Source organism: Leucopleurus acutus (genome assembly GCF_964270905.1).
Source record: "Leucopleurus acutus genome assembly, chromosome: 8".
In the NCBI taxonomy this organism is placed as follows: domain Eukaryota; kingdom Metazoa; phylum Chordata; class Mammalia; order Artiodactyla; family Delphinidae; genus Leucopleurus; species Leucopleurus acutus.
In genome coordinates this window covers 4,121,696-4,139,589 of record NC_139151.1, presented here as the reverse complement: position 1 = coordinate 4,139,589, position 17,894 = coordinate 4,121,696, and the positions used below count along the sequence as shown (strand labels likewise).

Sequence of the window (17,894 nt, the reverse complement as noted above, 5' to 3'; positions counted from 1 at the left end):
GTAGCTAGTATCCCCATTTCAGACGTGGAGTTGAGATGACTGAGCCGAGGTCCCGAGGCCCCAGGGATCGGAACCAGCTGGATGCAGCCTAGCCTGTGCGCGCGGTCAACAAGCCGTGCCGACCATGACGAGTGTCTGTTGAGTGTGCCCGTGTGTGTCAGGCATGGTTACATTATCTGTGCATAGAGGGTAACTAAGATGGATCAGAATTTGTGCCAGGGTTCATTTTGTTAAATCTTTTAAAAATTTTATTGCAACATAGCAGGGCAAGGTCAGGGCTCTCAAACAGCTTTCAAGAGCCCCAAAGTTAGGTGGTGTATTTCCATCCTCCATTTTTGAGTTATGGTATCGCCTGACTGTGCATCCTTCCCTCTGCTTTAGATCTGGTCTCTACCTCACTTTCAAGGTATAGCATGACTCTCACCATCTCCAGAGGACTTTTTAAAACTATCATAGAAAATGCCCATCTACCACTTCCTTGCATTCAGATAAAATTACTAATTATCTGCACCAACCATTTGCAACTCAGTTATTACTAAAAGTAATACATGGGTTCTCTATATGCTCTCTATGGATGTATGTGTCGTTTCATATAATTTTTAATAACATGGGCTATTAACATAGGCTATTAATAGCAAAGGGATGTATAAAGAAGATGTGTATATACAATGGATTATTACTCAGCCATAAAAAGGAATGACATTGGGTCATTTGTAGAGATGTGGATGGACCTAGAGTCTGTCATACAGAGTGAGTAAGTCAGAAAGAGAAAAATAAATAGCGTATATTAATGCATATATGTGGAATCTGAAATATTGGTATAGACGATCTCATTTACAAAGCAGAAATAGAGACAGAGACATAGAGAACAAACGTATGGATACCAAGGGGGAAAGGGTGTGTGTGGGATGAATTGGAGGATTAGGATTGACATATATACACTATTGATACTAGGTATAAAATAGATAACTAATGAGAACCTACTGTATAGCACAGGGAACTATACTCAATGCTCTGTGATGACCTAAATGGGAGGGAAGTCCAAAAAAGAGGGGATATATGTATACGTATAGCTGATTCACTGTGCTGTACAGCAGAAACTAACACAACATTGTAAAGCAACTATACTCCAATAAAAATTAAAAAACAAAACAAAAACAATAGCAAAGGGGTTATACGTAAGACTGTCTGCTATCTATTTGAGTCCCTTTTGGTAGTTAGCATAGGATAGTATTTTAGAGGTTGGTCTGAGAGACAAATGCTCAGGTTCACATCACATCCTGGCTCCATTGCTGACCGGCTGTGGACAAGTTTTCCTTGAGCCTCAATGTCCTCATCTGTAAAATGGGGATGATAAGTGTACCACTTCATAGGTTGTGAGAATTTAAAGAGAAAAATGCATGCAAAACACTGGCTCTCATGCCTGGCACGTAGCAAATGCTCAATAAATATCAACTAGAATGATTAGTTTATTACTGTGGGCACGCCTGTGGGTGCTTAAAAGAAATTGGTGAACATACAGATTTGTTGCAGGTCCGGGTGAGGACACTTGTAAACGTCGGTCTCTGTCTCTTCAGGTAGGGATGAAAGGCTTACCGGTGACCCGCTGTCTTCCTCGTCACTCTGGAGAGCAGTGAAGTGGCAGTAGAGGAATCCACCGTGCCTCCTGTCTTCTGTGCTGGGCGGTTATTACTGTGGCCAAAGCCACTCCGGAGCATCCAACTGCACGTGTCACTCTGTGGAGCACTGCACGAGGAGACCAGTCTAGAGATAAAATGCTTGTCCCTTGGGAGATCAGAACATCAAGGGCATTTTGGTGGACGTGTGAATTAGAACGCAGTGGCAGAAAAGAAAAAAGTTAATACAGAAAGCCTTTAAAATAAAAAGAGACTTGAGACGCAGCCCTTTAACTGTACAGACGAAAGGCCACGGTTCACAGAAATAAAACGACGTGCTCACGGTCCCTCAGTTTGTGTGGAGCTGCAACTGGGATCCAGGTCCCCAGACCCCACTGCTCCTTCCACTTAAGTCGCTGGGCTGCACACCTGCAGGGGGCGCCTCTCTCCTTCATGCACAACACAAGGTGAGTGACGCCTCTGAGGCTTGTGCAAAATGGCACTGCTGCTTCCAGTTCACCTGTGCACCCAGCAAGCACTTTTGTTCTATGCAGTTCAAGGATATGTACATTCAAATTATTATGGGCGTTACAAGAAGTATAATAATTACTGTGGAAATCTGGAAGAAATACTTCAAAAATGTGTGTGTTGAGGCATCATGATGGTAGGCATGTGTCAGAATCAGCTAAGGAAGGTGCCGTGAACAGGCTAAGTTTTCCAGAATTTTTGTTTGCATCACATAACTTGCTTCCCATAAGAGAAAACCACAAATTAGATCATCAGTTTTCAGGACCTTAGAGTTAGCAGATCTCTCAAAAAGTCATCACATCCATTAGATTATTTCTGTCAGAGTTATATTCTTACCCACCATCAAGGAGATGCATGTCTGCAACTCTCTGAGGACATTTTGCAACCACACACAAAGTCTGTACTCAGAAAGTCCTTCAGTGTGTCTAACCTAAGTCTATCTTGCTGCAGTTTAAATAAACCACAAGCACTTACATTATTTATCTTACTGAAAGTGGATTGACTGAGGCATGTAGAATAAACTCACCTCTCGTTCCCTTTCGGAGAATCTTCTCCATATTCGGACTGCAGTTCTTCTCAAATCTCAGAAGCCCCATCTCTTTTCATGGTATCATACACACATGGATGACTTCAGGAAATAAACTTAGTGAATGAAATATAGGAGTAATACAAATATTCTGAAACAGAAGTGACAGGAGAAGAAAATAGAAAGTTATTTATTATTTTCAAAGCAACAAAGTAGGAGGTTGATTGGAAAAGGTGAAAGATGAGAGAGAGAGAGGGAAAAAATTTGTCATTGAATGATATTTTCATCGGAGAGGAAAATAAGTACCAACAAATGAAATCTGACTCATTTTTGCAAGTTTCACCAAGCTTGAAAATGTCCCTTTAAAATTTCCCGTAAGCGGTTGCTGGCTGCGGGATTTTTCCAGTGTAAAGGGAATCTGAGTTCAGGAGGCCAGGGAACGCCAGAAGGAAAGGGATTTTTTGATGCTTGGAGTTCTGAGACTGTCAGTTTAAAAAATGAAAGTAATATAGAAGGGGCAAAGTGGCATTTATCATACCATCTCTCCAGGCTCCTGTCTCTTTAATCAGCTAGCCTGATTTGCCCAGTAAATGATTCCTGAGTGTGTGTGTGTGTGTGTGTGTGTGTGTGTGTGTGTGCGCGCGCGCGCGCGCGCGCACCCGCGCGCACCCGCGCGCGTGTGTTGTAGCTCTGTCAATCCTTGGATTAGAACCAATGACTGCAGCTTGTAGGAGGGCTGTCCAGGGCCAGATTGTACGAGGTGTCTCAGTGCCAGAGTATGAGGAGAGATAATTACTGAGAAGTCACACTCTCTCCCATCCTTGGCTTTCTTGTGGTGTCCTTCAGCAAAACAGTGGATTTAAATCTCCTTCCACCAGCTCCAGAGCAACGCAATCTGTCAGGAAAGAAAGAAAGAAAGAAAAACCCCGAACCTGACAAAAAAGAAGAAAAAGAAGAAAAAAAAAATCATGAAAACCATCCAGGCAAAAATGCACAATTCTATCTCGTGGGCAATCTTCACAGCGCTGGCTGCTCTGTTTCTCTTTCAAGGTAAGAGCTTGCTATTGATTCGCCTACAGTCGACCCAGGAATTGTACAGCGTGTTGTTGGTGATTCGCAGACTCTCTGAGTCGGCTCTGCTGTGCGGTTGGTTTGCAGGTGGGGGAGAGAGCGTCCGAGCAGCATGGCTGGGACTCCATCCTCCCTCCCAGGCTGTGAGGATATTGATTTGATGTTGGCTGCTGCCGGAACGGTGGGTGGGTGTGTGGCGCGGGGGGGCGGGGGGGGAATGTACGTGCAGAAGTAAAATGTGTCTGGGGCTCCCGTGCGGTACGTGGCTGTGTGCTGGTCCCCTGGACCTCCGTACATTCTTGCACACACACGATAGATGGAGACACATGGAATCACGGATTCGGAGGGCGACGGGGCTGCTAACGCATTGCTTATGGTACTGGGAAGAAATTACGAGAGGAAACTTTAAATATCTATCGGCCAGTAAACTTGCAAAGCTTCTGCAAGGAGCACACAGAAAACGCAGGCTAGGCATAATCAGGTACCTGTGCATCGTGGTCAGAGAGCCAGCTAGAAGGGCTGGATCGGTCCGCAGCAGCGGTGGGCAGCGGGGTAGTTTCCCATGTGTTTTGGGGTGTGTTTGTGGAGGGGGGCAGCGGGGCGTGGTAACAAGCAGATAAGAGGCTGTAGGAGCCAGCGGGGCTCTGAAATTCCGGAAAGCTCTCCGAAGTTGAACGGAAAGAGGCATGAAGTGTCGAATACTAATGTTTGGTTTCTTTCTCTTCTGGGAAGCGGAGCTGAGGGGCTGCAGTTGGGGCCAGGCTTGCTGGGGGTGAGTGCGCGCTGTGACGTGGCCCTGCGGTGCTGGGGTGGCTTGGGTCCGCTTCAACCTTGAGTCCGCTCGCTGCACCGGGTGGCCCCGCGCTCTGTCCCGGCTTTCAGGTCCCAGCAGCCGCATTACCTGCCCACCTGCTTGCTCCCACCCACCCTGTCCTTTGAGGGTCTGGCTTGCCTTTCTTTTTTGACGATCCCTGCACTCCCAGGGACTGAGACGGGCAGAGGAACTTCCCCCGGGGGGTCCAGCACCGTCTCCCAGAGGACCCCGCGTGGCAGCTCAGCCCTGGCAGCTGAGTCCCCAGAGGAAAGTTCACTCCCAGGGGGTGGAGAAGGCTGAGGAGTCCCACCCACCTGATTCCCTTCCCCACTGCAGCACGGGGCTTTCGTGGTCCGGACTGGTCCCCACCTCGGGTCCCGCTGACCTCCCTCTGAGGGTGGGCTTTGGGGACTGTCCCCTTGCCATAGTTGCAGGGGTGACCACGCAAGGTGGGCAGAGGGACCAGGCTGGGAAGAATCAAATGCGTGTGTGCCTTCGGCTGCGGCTCGAGGGGGAGGAAGGGGGCCCCGGAGGGATCTGAGTTGGATGCAAGCGAGTCCCTTGTGCGGGATCTCCTTGCCTTGCCAGCTGCACCCAGCCTCGGGGGCGCCGGCCTCGGGGTGTCTCTCCTCCCTCACCGGGTGGTGGGTGTGAGAGTGAAGGAGGCCACGTGGCGGCAGCCCTGATTGACTCGTCTTACGTAACAAGGAGCTGTGGCAGCATGTGTGTGTGTGTGCGCGCGCGCGCGTGCGCGTGTGCAAACCCCTGCTTGTACTGGGTGAACAGGGGCTCACCCAGTGAGGTCAGAGCCCCAACTCTGGCAGCGGGGAAACTGAGTCCAGAGCCAGGTAGCCTCAGGGAAACAGCTTCTATCATGCTAACCACAGAAATGGAAACTAACTAGGCAAGGGGTGGAGTGAGGGGTCAGAGGAAGGGACAGGGAAGGTCCCAAGACCTCCATAATTTCCATCTGTCCTGAGGTCTGTGTCTCTTCCATCTGTAACTTCAAACCGGAGACAATGGCCAAAATTCCACCATCCACAGCCCCACGGGCTGCATGCCAGGAGCCCCAGGGCCATACTGAATTTACATATAAATTAGCATACATGATTTTTTTTTAATCAGAAATAAATGCAGGGAAGCATAATATTTGCTCATACTTTGAATCATTCCTGAATAGATGGGAAGGAAGCGGTGATGCAGAATTCTCCAGGGGGAATTCTGATTTTGCATCCTTGTTGCCGTCTTGCGGTGGGGATGGAGGTGACTTGGTTATCCCAGATCTCCTCACATTCTACCAAATCCTGCTTTTCCTAAGACGAATAATGGCCTTATTTGTGCTACCCACCTCGAGCCGGTTCTGAATAGCCTTCAAAGTGTCACAAAAGAACAGGGCTGCACAATTTTAAGGCAAAGGGACCCCCAAGACCCCTGAGCCACATGCCAGTTGGACCAGCCAACATGATGTGTGTTTTCTCTTCAAGGGGTTGAGAGCTGGAGTCGGCCAGCTACCTCTTATCAAACTCACAGAATTACTGAGGCAGCCACGTCTTGCCTGCAGTAATCCACCCCTATTGCATTGACCCAGTGGGACTAGTTAGAATGCAGTACACATTCTAAGGCAATTTTTTCTTCTCCTCTGTTTTTGTTTTAAGCTGGCTCTTCCTAAAGCCGTTACTTCCTGGGTTTCTTGCCTTCTTGAAAAGGTGCCCGGGGCTAGGGGCAGGTGATGGACCCCTCCCTGACCTGCTTCTCACCTCTACCCCACCAGCAACCATGATCCAGCTTAGATGGGGAGGGAGTCAGCACTGATTAGTGATGGGCGGGAGGCAGGGGGTGATTAGCGCCCTGGGGCTCTGGCCCTAAGAAGATCTGAGGTTGATTAACAAGAGCCCCTCCCAGTTCCTGGGAGCCAGAGTGAGGACCGAGGACGGGATTAGGCGCTGTCCTTTTCAGCACACCGCCCACCTTCTGCCACTGAGAGGCTCTGAAAGGAATGGCTGGTGGTGCTGCAGCTTCTCTCCTTCTAGTAACCCGACCATTTCTCCTTCGAAGGATTAATGCTCCTTTCAACACTTTCCGAGGAGCTTGGCTAGATTCCTGTCTTAACCTTTCTCATTTTCTCTCACCTTCTCACATCCCACATCAACACACCTGCCCACTTATACACAGGCAGGGCAGCGGGGAAGGGAGAGGAGATGGGGCTAGGTTCACCCTCTCGTTCTCTGGGCACCAGCAACATGGACACCGTTCAGCTGGGCGGATTGGCCAAGTTCCTGCCACTCACAGTAAACACTTGGGTGCCAGCCGCAGCCTGAGCTGGGCAGTGCTTCTGAGATGTGAGGGGGGCAGATGAGACCATAACAATGTTTACTGGCAAAGTGAAAAATCGGTTTGGGATGATGGGATCCTGGGCCTGATGTAAGCATTGTGGGCACTTGGAAGCATGGCCAAAAACAACTTCAGGCGAGACTGCAGAGGAGCTTCACGGTGTGGACCCTGGCTGCCAGGCTTGGAGCTGCCAACTGGGGGCGAGCCATGGGTGAGCCGTGGATGGCACAAGTGCAGCTCGCCTCCATCCTTCACACACGGTGACGGTCCTCGGGGCATTTGATCGAGGTGGCCGGAGGGTCCCAGCCGGGGCCATTCTTGGGTCGCAGCGTTACTTGCCAGACACACAGCCTTGTCCTGGTGCTGCTTCTTCCCTTTGTCAGTTTTAAAGCCAAATACGAGCCCTGGAACCCCTTCTCATCCTGTGACATCTGCCCCTGACTTCCGTGGTTTCCCAGTGGCCTCTCCTAGGGTGCTGAGATGAAGGGTGCTGAGCTGTGTCCCTGAAGGGCCTCTCCTGGTCCCCTGCTTGTGTGCTCTGCCACGCACTGCGTCTTAGCAGCTCCCCGGGGCTCTGCCCCTGCACCCACGCAGTCCGGCAGCCCTGAGAAGCAGTGACCCAGGCTGGGGCCAGCTATGTGTCGTGGATGGGCCACACCAGTGTTGGCTTTAGCCACAGTTTACCCCTTGGGGCGAGGTGAGCTATCTCAACATCCTAAGCAGTGGTGACATTTCTGAGTCAATGTGGGACACGTGATTCTGGGACGTCCAGGAACATGCTGGAAGGATTTGTGATGCTCTTGCCATCTGCTCCTGGTGGGAACACTTTGGAGAGGACTGTTGTGTCTAGGATTTGTCTCTGTTCCAGAATTTTTAGGTTTGGAGCTCACGACCTGCTCTTGCCTCTTGCCCCTCAACTAGAATGATAAAGACGCAAAAAACTCCCACTTTGCTTTATATGTAACCCCAGCAGAGGTCCCTCAGACCCTTCCAATACCCTAATGAGTGTGCCTGCCAGATTTCCAGCCAGTTCTGGTGGCCTGAGCACAGCTGGGTGGACTGCAGGTACATCCAAACTCAAAGTCCCCCATGTTTTCTGTAGGTGGAAATACTTCCCTCTGTGCGCCCGCCTCCCCACCTGCCTGCCAGGATGGGGAGCAACTCCCCTGGGTGTTGTAAGGACTCATTAAGGCTTGTAACGCGGCAAACATGCGGTGCTAAGTGGAGCTCCATGCTGAGCCTGCTGGTATTTACGCAGCTCCTTCTCTTTCTGCTCTACTGGCTTGTTACATGTTTACTTTATGTCTGTAGTCATTTGAAATTCAATAAAACTAATTAAACATAAAAAATGAAAACACTCAAAAATAAGGTAATCGATGGTGTACAGGTCGGATGGGGTTGGGTACCACATCTTCCCAGGTGTCTCCTCCCACCTGGTGGCAGAGGCCTCCTACCCTTAGAGGATGTGCTGGTTAAGACAGGAAGGGACTTAGAAGAAACGTGCGGCGGGGACCATACCTCCCATCGTTTTGTAGGAGGAGACTGTTCAGGGAGGGGGAAGGGGGTGGGACCAATGGCAGGGGGCGGGGCCCTGGGAAGGGGGAGGGTGGAGCCAAGAGTTTCAGAGGGAAAAGAACAGCTCTAAGCTGTACTGGCAAAGGGTGGGAAGAAGAGGACTCTATCCTCTGCCTTGACTGATTTCGTCCAGTAACCTCTAGAATTTTAGTTTATGTATTTATGTATTTGTTTCTGCAACCTTCTGGACTGAGCCCGCTCTTGCTGTGGCCGCTTAAACTTACAAGAGCTTCAGCGAAGAGATGCGTGTGTTCCTCCGCCATCCCTCGCCTTCTCACTCTCCCCGCGTCTCCCTCTCTTCCTCTCCCCTGTCCTCCCTCCCTCTTTCTGCCCTCTCTCCTCCTCTCCTCTGCCCTCCCAATTCTCTTTCTCTCTCTCCCCTTTTCTTTCTCCCTTTCATTTTCCCTTCTCCTCCGTGGGAAACATAATTGATCAGCTGACAGATCTGGGTCAACCTGGCAGGGGTTGCTCCGCCTTGCACAGGCTTGCCTAGGAGAGGAGGGGAGTCTGTCCTCCCAGGTCACCAGGAGCCCAGATGACGCGGTGCAATGATAGTGGGGGGACCAAAGAACCAGTGGCGAGTTCACGCCCCGTAAGTGTGGCTGGGACCCCACCGACAGCAGCGTCCTCAGCCGTTGTGTGTCCCCGACACTCCAGTGTTCCACGTCCCTTTTCCCTTTGCCTCTTTCCTGCTTCTGTTTAGTTTCTACGCCCTGCTTGTTCCCGTGTCCTCGTTCTTCTTTCTGCTTGCCTCCCTACCTTTTCTCCTCCTTCCGAAACCAAGACAGGAGATCTCAGAATCTCCCCGACTTAAGTCATATTAGAGAAATGGCCTTTTGTTTACTTGCAAGAAGAAAAACAGAAACTCTGCCAGAAGAGCTCTGTAAGTCATTTGCAAACCGCAAAACAAACCAACGACGATTCACATTTTCATTGCCGAGAAAAAAGTGTTTCAAGAGAGACCGCCAAGCTGAGAAACCAAATATTGGAAAACGCGTCTTCAGCTCTGCTACTAAGGGCATCTTAGGTTACTAAACTTGATCTCTCTCTCTCTTGGCCTCTCGAAGAGTGCTGTCCTTTACAGCAATAAAAGAATGTTCAAAGGACGGACTGGTTTTGGCTTCAGTTGCCTACTCAGATTCACTCTTCAGAGGCGCCTCCTTCGCTCCTCCTTGGTGGTGGTGTCACCGAACTCCAATCCAACACAGACTAGACCTAGTTGTTTATTTGTCCGTTGGTTCAATCACCTGGCAAGTGTTTATTGAGTTCCTGTTATGTTCCCTGCGTTGTCGTAGGTGCTGGGAATATATCAGTGATCAAAGCAACTAAAGACAGAGTATGGGGACTTCCCTGGTAGTCCAGTGGTTAAGACTTCACCTTCCAATACAGGGGGTGCGAGTTTGATCCTTGCTTGGGGAGCTAAGATTCTACATGCCTCGTGGCCGAAAAACCAAAACATAAAACGGAAGCCATATGGTAACAAATTCAATAAAAGACTTTAATAATGGTCCACATCAAAAATAATCTTAAAAAAAAAAAGAGTACAGTCTCCCAGCTTTGATTTCATTTGCCATTCTTTATAATCACATTGGGAAGAACCAACAGGACCAGAAGCAAGGGGGGCACGTGGCGTGTCATGGCCTCCTGCACAGTTGCTTGTGCAAATTATGATGGGCGGGAAGAACGCAGCAACCCTGGTTGCTTGTTTTTAGATGGGGAGTACTGGGGGAGGAGGCTCCACCTGGCTCTGGGTCCATCATGTAACAGCTGCTGCCTCTGCTACGCCGCCTTGACTCCTGCCGCGAGGGGCTCAGGGATGTGTGATGCTCCCTCAGTTAGCACAAGGATGGCGAAACCTGGCGTGAGGTAGTTGGCTTTGCCACTATTGGCTCTTGTCATTCGAGTTATTGGTTGGTTCTTGGCACTGCTGCCATCCTGTCCAGTGGCCTGTGCAGCACGTTTGTGCCCTGCCTTCTGCATAGAACTAGATGGGCAAGGGGGGCAACTTACACAGGGCAGGGCAGGGTTTGCTGAGGCAGCTGGTCGGGGTGAGGCAAATGCAGTTCAGGGGACTCTGAGGGGTTCAAATTTCAAGGTAGACTTAAGATGACCTCCCTTCTGAGAACCTATTTTGTTTTTTGCTAACCACTCATCACACCCTAATTTAGGGTTCCTGGAATAGCAGACATGCGTCGTCATTTGTTGGTTCTCCTCTGATACTCCAGCTGTGGTTGGGACACAAGTCTTCTTTCAGTTGTCAGCTTGTGTGTTCAGCCTCACGTACCCAAAGGGAATCGAGCTTTTCTTCCGCCCACGTTGTGTGCTGTGGCTGCCCCGTGGGTGCTTTAGGAACATGGCTTACCCCACTGCTTCCATCTGCATTTCCATAGTGGTGGTGACTCTTCTTAGCTTTTCCCCTGTAGGAGAACAGGTAAGTATCTTTCTCACGGATCCATGATTCTTCCAAGTCAAGCAACCTGGAGCAGTTGTACCTCTTCTGACCCCGTCTCAGATGTTAGAAGGTCCTCAGTGGGTAGGTGCAATGTGTCTTTATTTGCAATATTCCCATTTTGTAAGCCAGTGGTCTTCAAATTTGTTCTACCATAGAATCACCTGAGGAGCTTTATAAAAGTGTCCATGTCTGGACCCCATCCCGGAACAATTACACCACAATCTCTTTGTGAGCTGTCTGGTTATTTTTCAGAGCTCCCTAAGGGGTTCCAATCTGTGGCCAGGTTTGAAAACCATACCTCTCGAGTCATCCGAAAATGTTCTCCAACCTGGAATAAGACACAGCCACTCCATGAGCCTCAGTTGCTTCATCTCTAAAATAAAGCAGTTGGACTAAAAGATTTTCAAGTTTCATTTCAAGTCTCACATTTTGCAATTCCGCAAATCGTCTTTTTGAGTCTAGTCCTTGAAAGGTAGTGGTGCTAGAAGAAAATATTCAGAAGCAGTCTCTGTTTGTAGGAAGCTAAGAATATGAACACAGTCACAGACGGACGACCAAAGCCGGAACGTGCGAGTGGTGTGTGTGCACACAAACACCACACACTGTATCATACATACTGTCCCACATATCCGTACACGCACGCGCTTCTTCATCAAGAAGGCATCCTTCAGGTGGGAAGAAAGGATGAACTAGTCGCGGCATTTCAGGTAGGGGGACTCAGGAAGGATAACAACCAACCCTATAGGAGAAATTCAGGTGCTTTGGGATGTGTGAATATGGGTCAGGAATGAATGTGCCAGAGGCGGATTTAGAGCGAGCTAAGTGATGGTGAGCCTTGGCAGAAACTCCATTCATAAGTGTGAAGCTTTGCATTTCTCTCTCCTGGCCTCCGCTCCCGCTCGCTCCCCAGGAACTGGCTACAGCAGCCTGCTGCTTCCATGGCGCTCCTTCTCACAGGCAACAAAGGCTCCGTGCTCAGAACCCCAATGGCAACTTGGCAGCGACTGTGTTAGGCAGAGTGATGCTGGCCCTCCCTCCAAGCCAGGTCAGATCCTGCAGTGCAGGCAGGAGTGAAAGCTTGCCTGTTCTGATGGAGTCAGCAGGTGTAGGAGGCGCCGGGGGAGCAGAGCTCTCATGCAAATTTGTACCAAGTGCAGTCACTGGGTAACTCACAAAGTGTTCACGCTGCTGTGTCAGGCAAGCCAGAGTCGCAGGCAGCCGAGCCCAGAGGAACATTCAGGATGGTTTAGTTCAATCCCTCTCTTGGAGCTCTAACACCCCAAAAGTGCAGCTGCAGTGGTCCCCTAACTTCTGTCTCCAGTATGGGGCGAACTTGCATCTCTCCAGAGAGCTATTGCATCTGACCGTTCAGGAAGACGGGGAGACAAAGGAGAAGCTGTCTTCTTATCGATTCCAGCCATTTGCTCGAGGTCTGGAGAGAACACACAACATAGTGGCTGGGTTGCCTGGGTCCAAACCTTGGCTGTGCCACTTCCTGGTCTGAAGCCTTTGGCGGTTTAATCAACTTCTGTGGGTGATTCAGTTTCCTCTTGTATAAAACGGAGCTACTTCTGAGTCTTACCTCTAAGGCTGGTATGAGGATTAAATAAGTTACTGCGGGTAAAGTGCTTGGCACATAGTAAGCTCTCAATAAATATCACATTGCTGCTAACACTACTACCCACGGGACAAGGCTGATTTTTCTTCCACATGACTTTCCTTCAAATATTTGAAAACAGGATTCCCTCCCCTTCTCCCTTAGTTAAATATTCCAAGCTTGTCTCCTGTTTTCTGTATAACCATTCACAGACAGGGTGCTGATGGCCCTTTCCTAAAGTTATTCCGGCTACTTTATGTTCTTTTTAAGGTAAATCTCCTCCCAGTGTGCTCTGAGTAGCCCCGAATGTTACAGGACGTGGCCTGTCCTGATTCCAGATTAGGATACAATGAAGTCTCAGCTCTTTGGAAAGGCATGGCCCAGGGGCGCCGGCCTCTCCCCTAACCCTACTCCCGTTCCGTGGATTCCTAGGGGTTTTCTGAGGTTTCCGCCTCCTAGTACGCGCGCTCTGCTGAGGGCCGCCCTGTCCACCTGGAAAACGCTTGTTATGACTCACGGCAAGACTCCAGGCTCAGCGTCCCTTTGAAGCCCCTCCTTCTCTCGTTTCTGCCTCCACTGCTCTGGCACCTCCTTCCGGCCTTCGTGTCCGCTGACATCTGCGTGGCTACCTGCTGACACCTCTGTCTCCCCTCACTGGACCGTGTCCTGGAGGCCCGGGACTGCCTTGTATATCTGCACACTCAGCACAGTACTTGGCACACAGGCGACCAGTGCTTATGGATAAGACAAAAGGGGAGAGAGGGAGAGAGAGAAAGACGCCCTTAGGTTTATGAGGAGCCATAGAGCCCTGTCGACTCAGGGTGAGCTGTAATTAACCCTTCTTCCTCCTATGCCTGTGTTGTACTGTGCACACGGCAACCTGGCCTCGAAACTTACCCTTTCTGAAGTCTTTATTAGATTCAACTCATACCTTCCTCCGACAAGATCTTTTTTGGACCCTGAATATGTAATCCCACACATCAGTAATCCCTCCTGGTTATAACCAGATGTAAACCAGATGTTATAGGCGTCCAGGGAGCGGGAGATGAGCTCACTCTTTTTGGCTAAACTCACCCAAGTGCAGGAAATGGGACCTCCAGTGGTCAGCGGGTCAGAAGTGTGGAGGAAGGGGCTGCTCTCTGAACCACTTTGGCGTCAGAGGGGCACCAGGGGCCAGGGAAGGGTGCACCTGAGGAAAGAGGAGAGTGACTGGGTGGCTTTGTTTATCTGGGGAAGGCAAAGTGGACGAGTGCTTCTTACCTGCTTCTTCAAACCTACTCTGCCTCTTTCTTCACCATCCATCCCCCCCGGGGCATTTGACTGTCCTCTAAACAGCCAGAGGACACCTGGCCCAAACATGAAAAGATTGACAACCTTTTTTCTCAATGCAATTGGTGATGTACAGACACCTGCAGATAGATAAACCATTTTGCCCAGTCTGAAAGCAAATAAGAATAATTATTCTATATTTCTTCTTCCTTTTCCCGTAAACCTTCTGAGTAGAAGGATCGGAATGTCTTATCACCACTTTTTCATTACTTTCTTGCACTGCTGAAGCCTTGTCCAAGGCTGGAATAGTTTAATCATCAAACCCAGAAGCGTTTTCGGACTTCTAGAGTTGCGGGAGGCATCTTGGAATTAACCCGATCTCCCGCCCAAGGCAACCATCCCACCTGAATGATGTTCGCTAATTCCTGTTGACCAACTCCAGGATTTCCAGGGAGCAGACGCTCACTGCCAGAGTCGTGGTCCCAGTTCCCGCTGTCTATCCAAATCGCCTGTGGAGATTGTCATAAGCAGAGGCCCAGGTTCAACTCACAAAAATTCTCATTAAATGGATCAGAATGGGGCAAGATCACCTCTGCTTTGAAACACCTATGACTCTACAGTGCAGATACAGTGGAGATCAACTGACACTAGCCTCCCTTTGTATAGTGGATAAACTCTGTGAGAAGATACTGTTCAGTATAAATTCTACCCTTCCTCTTATAAACAGGGCTCTAAATTTGCTCAGGGCAGCACAGTGCCTGTTTAGAATTCGTACCTCTGGGATTTCCTTAGAGCTGAGGATGGTCATGCCGTGCAGGTCAGGCCAATGGGAAGTGAGCAGAAGTTTCCCGGGTGGGAGTTTGAGGGTTCTACTCAGGAAGGCTGTGCTTTGTGAACCTTACCACCCCCCTCCCCGAGACTTTTCTTGACTGAGAGCCTGGCGTACTACCCGGGGGTCCAGGAACCAACTTGCAAACAGGAGGGCAAAATGGCATCAGAGTGGCAAACACATCCGGAATGGTAAAACAGGAAGCTCTTAGGTTGAACTAAATGGACTTGTTGTTTTAGTAAATCAAAACCAGCTGAGTATGAACAATTTCACATGGCTCAATCTAACAGAAGGACCCCAAGTTCAAGATAACATAGCAGTGATGCCACCTCTGGAATACCTATGTCCACACTTATTATTTATGGAAAAAAAATCCCCATATAATTAGGTTTCAGTTACTTGCAGTTGAATACAATCCTGGAGAATCTATGTGGAGCAAAAATTTGCCTCTTCCTAACTTATGCCAGTTAGAGCCACTCAAAATACAAGTCATATTGTGCGATGCAGTTTCTTTCTAAGAGAAGACTATTATGGACCCAAGTTATCTTATCTTGACATTCTTAGTTCCTTCTCTTCTTTATCACGGGCATAACTTCTAGACCGCTAATCATCCTGATCACTATCTTCTAAAGTTGCTGCAGCTTGATAATGATCCACTGAAAGGCATTACCAGAGAGATGGTTCCTGATGTGGTCGGACCGGCAGGGTGTGGAGTGGGCTATTACCTACCACGGTGTGGACTTTACATCTAGGACCACTTTATTATTATATTCATTTCTTTTCCTTTTCAAATATTCCACGCGATTGCTCATTGGCGTCGCACTCATTCCCCTGACTAAAATTATTCAAGACCTCTCCCATCCTTGCTTTTAAGTGCATGAAATTTCATTTCACGTGGGTCCATTATTTAAATCCATTGAGACTGTTTTTGTATTCTGATAAGCTGTCACCATCAGCTTCGTGTCATCCCCAAGTGATATAGACTTGTCATGTCCACATCACCAAGGTGAATGATTTAAGAAAAAGCAAAATCATAGATTCAAGGGCACGGCCGAGTTCTTATTTACATTTATATCTCATCCACTCCAGAATGATTTATTCAGACCCTACTGTGCGCTGGCCATAAACCACAGGTCCTACTTCTTATACTCGGTGAAGTAAGACAATTCAATACAACATGCTGTGTGCTGGGATAAAAGCAAGTCATGTTTGCTACGGCAGCATCTAGATCTCTGAGGTCAGAGAACTCTTCTAGAAGGAAGAGATGTTAAAGCTGAGACACAAAGGTGAAGAGATTCAACCAGGTGAGAGGAGAGAAAAGTGTTACAATGACAGGAAATGGCGTAGGCCAAAGCCTAGAGGCAGGAGAGCATGGTAGGAATTTAGGAATCCAGTATCCCATCTGGCTAGATTGAATGTGTTTGTATAGTTTGTGGGGATAAAGCAGGGGTGGAGGGGCAGGTTGTAGGTAGAAAGACAAGGGGTGTAGGTAGAGAAGTAGTCACAGGTCAGACCTTGAATGGCTTTATGGTTCCTGTTAAAGAGTGTATTCTGAGGGAAGAAAGGGTGTGGAAAGGCTGTATGCCCGACAGCAGCGTGATTAGCTTTGCAGGTTTAATCGTTAAATAACATTATTTGGGTTACTTAAAAATGTTAAAATGTTCCTCTAGTTGCAGTGGGGGAGTGAATTAAAAGGGGACAAGAGTAGAGGGTATGGCAGCCAATCAGGCATGAGTTAACCAGGTGAGAATACGTGGCAGAGATGTAGAGACACGGGTATCCAAGGGTCCTGGACTTAGAGGGTGTGACCTGGAGGTGGAGAGCAAAAACAACGGTGTGTGAGAAAGGGAGATGGAAGAGGACTTCCAGTATCCGGGTAAATGGGACACAGACAGGTTTTAGGGGAGTGATCATGAATGTAATTTGGGTCATGGTGGTTTTATTTGTGTACACAGAGCACTGCACTATGAAGTTAGCTGGACGGGTCTGGAACCCTGGGAGGTTATCTGAGCTTGAACAAAGATGGTCTTCGACGCAGACACAGTTAATTACCCGGGAAGACAGTAGAGAGGAGGTGAAGAGAAACGGGGCAGACAAGTAGGATTTAAGGATTGGGAAGGGATGCGATCTTGGGACAACGATTGACGAGAAGTGGCCAAAACATGGGAGAAAAACCAGGAGAGGATGATGGCTTCGGGGTCAGAGGATGTGTGTTTGGGGAAGGCAGGAGTGTTAGCCTAATCCAAGGCTGCTGAGGATTAAGTAAGGTCCGACTTAGGGATGAGAATATCTTCTATCCTCTCGGGAGAACAGTCCTGTGGGCTGGGGCCATAGTGTGAGGATAAAGTGGGGTGAGAATAAAAATGTGGATAATTATTTCCAATTTTTTTAAAGAGAGAGAAAGTAGGGAGACCAAGGGTGGGCTGCAGTTGGAGAGAAGGTTGTTACCTTTGTAAGATGGGGAAGCCGGCTCTGAATGTGTGTGGTAGGGGCTGCTAAAGGGGGGCATGAAGGGAGGCACAGGAGGTGCCTGACTGGGTGAGGGCCCTCGGGGAATGTAAGGGGTGGGGTGGGAGCAAATCTTGAGCACAGGCAGAAACATGGGTCTTAAAGAGAAGGGGACAGACCAGTATCGCTAGCATTTAAAGAAGGAACCACGTATCTGGAAATACCCATTACCATTGGATTCAGCCACAAATGACAACAATACACAGTGAGAGTGGTTTAAAGAAGATAGGAATTTATCTCTCTGGTTACAAAAACATTCCACTGTGTTCCTGGCTGGAGTTCCTGAGGGACTCCCTCCTGTCTGTGGTTTGGATCCATTGTACATGGTCTAAGTTGGCAGCATCCTTGGGCCAGGCCGTGAGATGAAAGAGAAGAAACAGAAGAAGGGGCAGACGCACATGTGGACTGCATCCCAAAGAAGCTCCCTCCCTGGAAGCCCTCACAGGACACCCTTCCTCACACGCCCTGGGCCAGAACTTGGTCACACGGCCACACTGAGATGCAGGAGAGGGTGGGAAAGGTACCATCCACTTTGGATGACCACATGCCCAGACAAATTCAGGGGCCTACAACCATGGAAGAAGGGGGCTGTGAATATTAAGAGGCAGTTCGCCTGTTGTATGAAAGGGGGGAGGTTAAACTTCTCTCGACAAGGATGCGAGAGGCCCTCAGCCTAAACAAGAAACACATGGTTAAGGCATCGCCACTCTGTGATCTCACCCAGGGTTTTCCACATCTCTAGTCATTAGGGAAATGCAAATCCAAACCATAATTTGAT

At 49.0% G+C, this 17,894-nt stretch overlaps 1 protein-coding gene across 4 annotated transcripts in view; it reads left to right on the top strand.

Annotated features, from left to right (window-relative positions):
• Positions 1-3,392: 3,392 nt before the first annotated feature.
• LOC309965034 (neurotrimin) overlaps positions 3,393-17,894 on the top strand; it is a gene marked incomplete at its 3' end in the record, with an annotated part of 933,517 nt that continues 919,015 nt past the window's right edge. For all 4 annotated transcript variants that reach the window (XM_082844278.1, XM_082844280.1, XM_082844279.1 and 1 more), the window contains exon 1: positions 3,393-3,720. In XM_082844278.1, the coding sequence (XP_082700404.1) occupies positions 3,639-3,720 (82 nt within the window). In that variant the 5' untranslated portion in view covers positions 3,393-3,638. The remainder of the gene's footprint in view (positions 3,721-17,894) is intronic.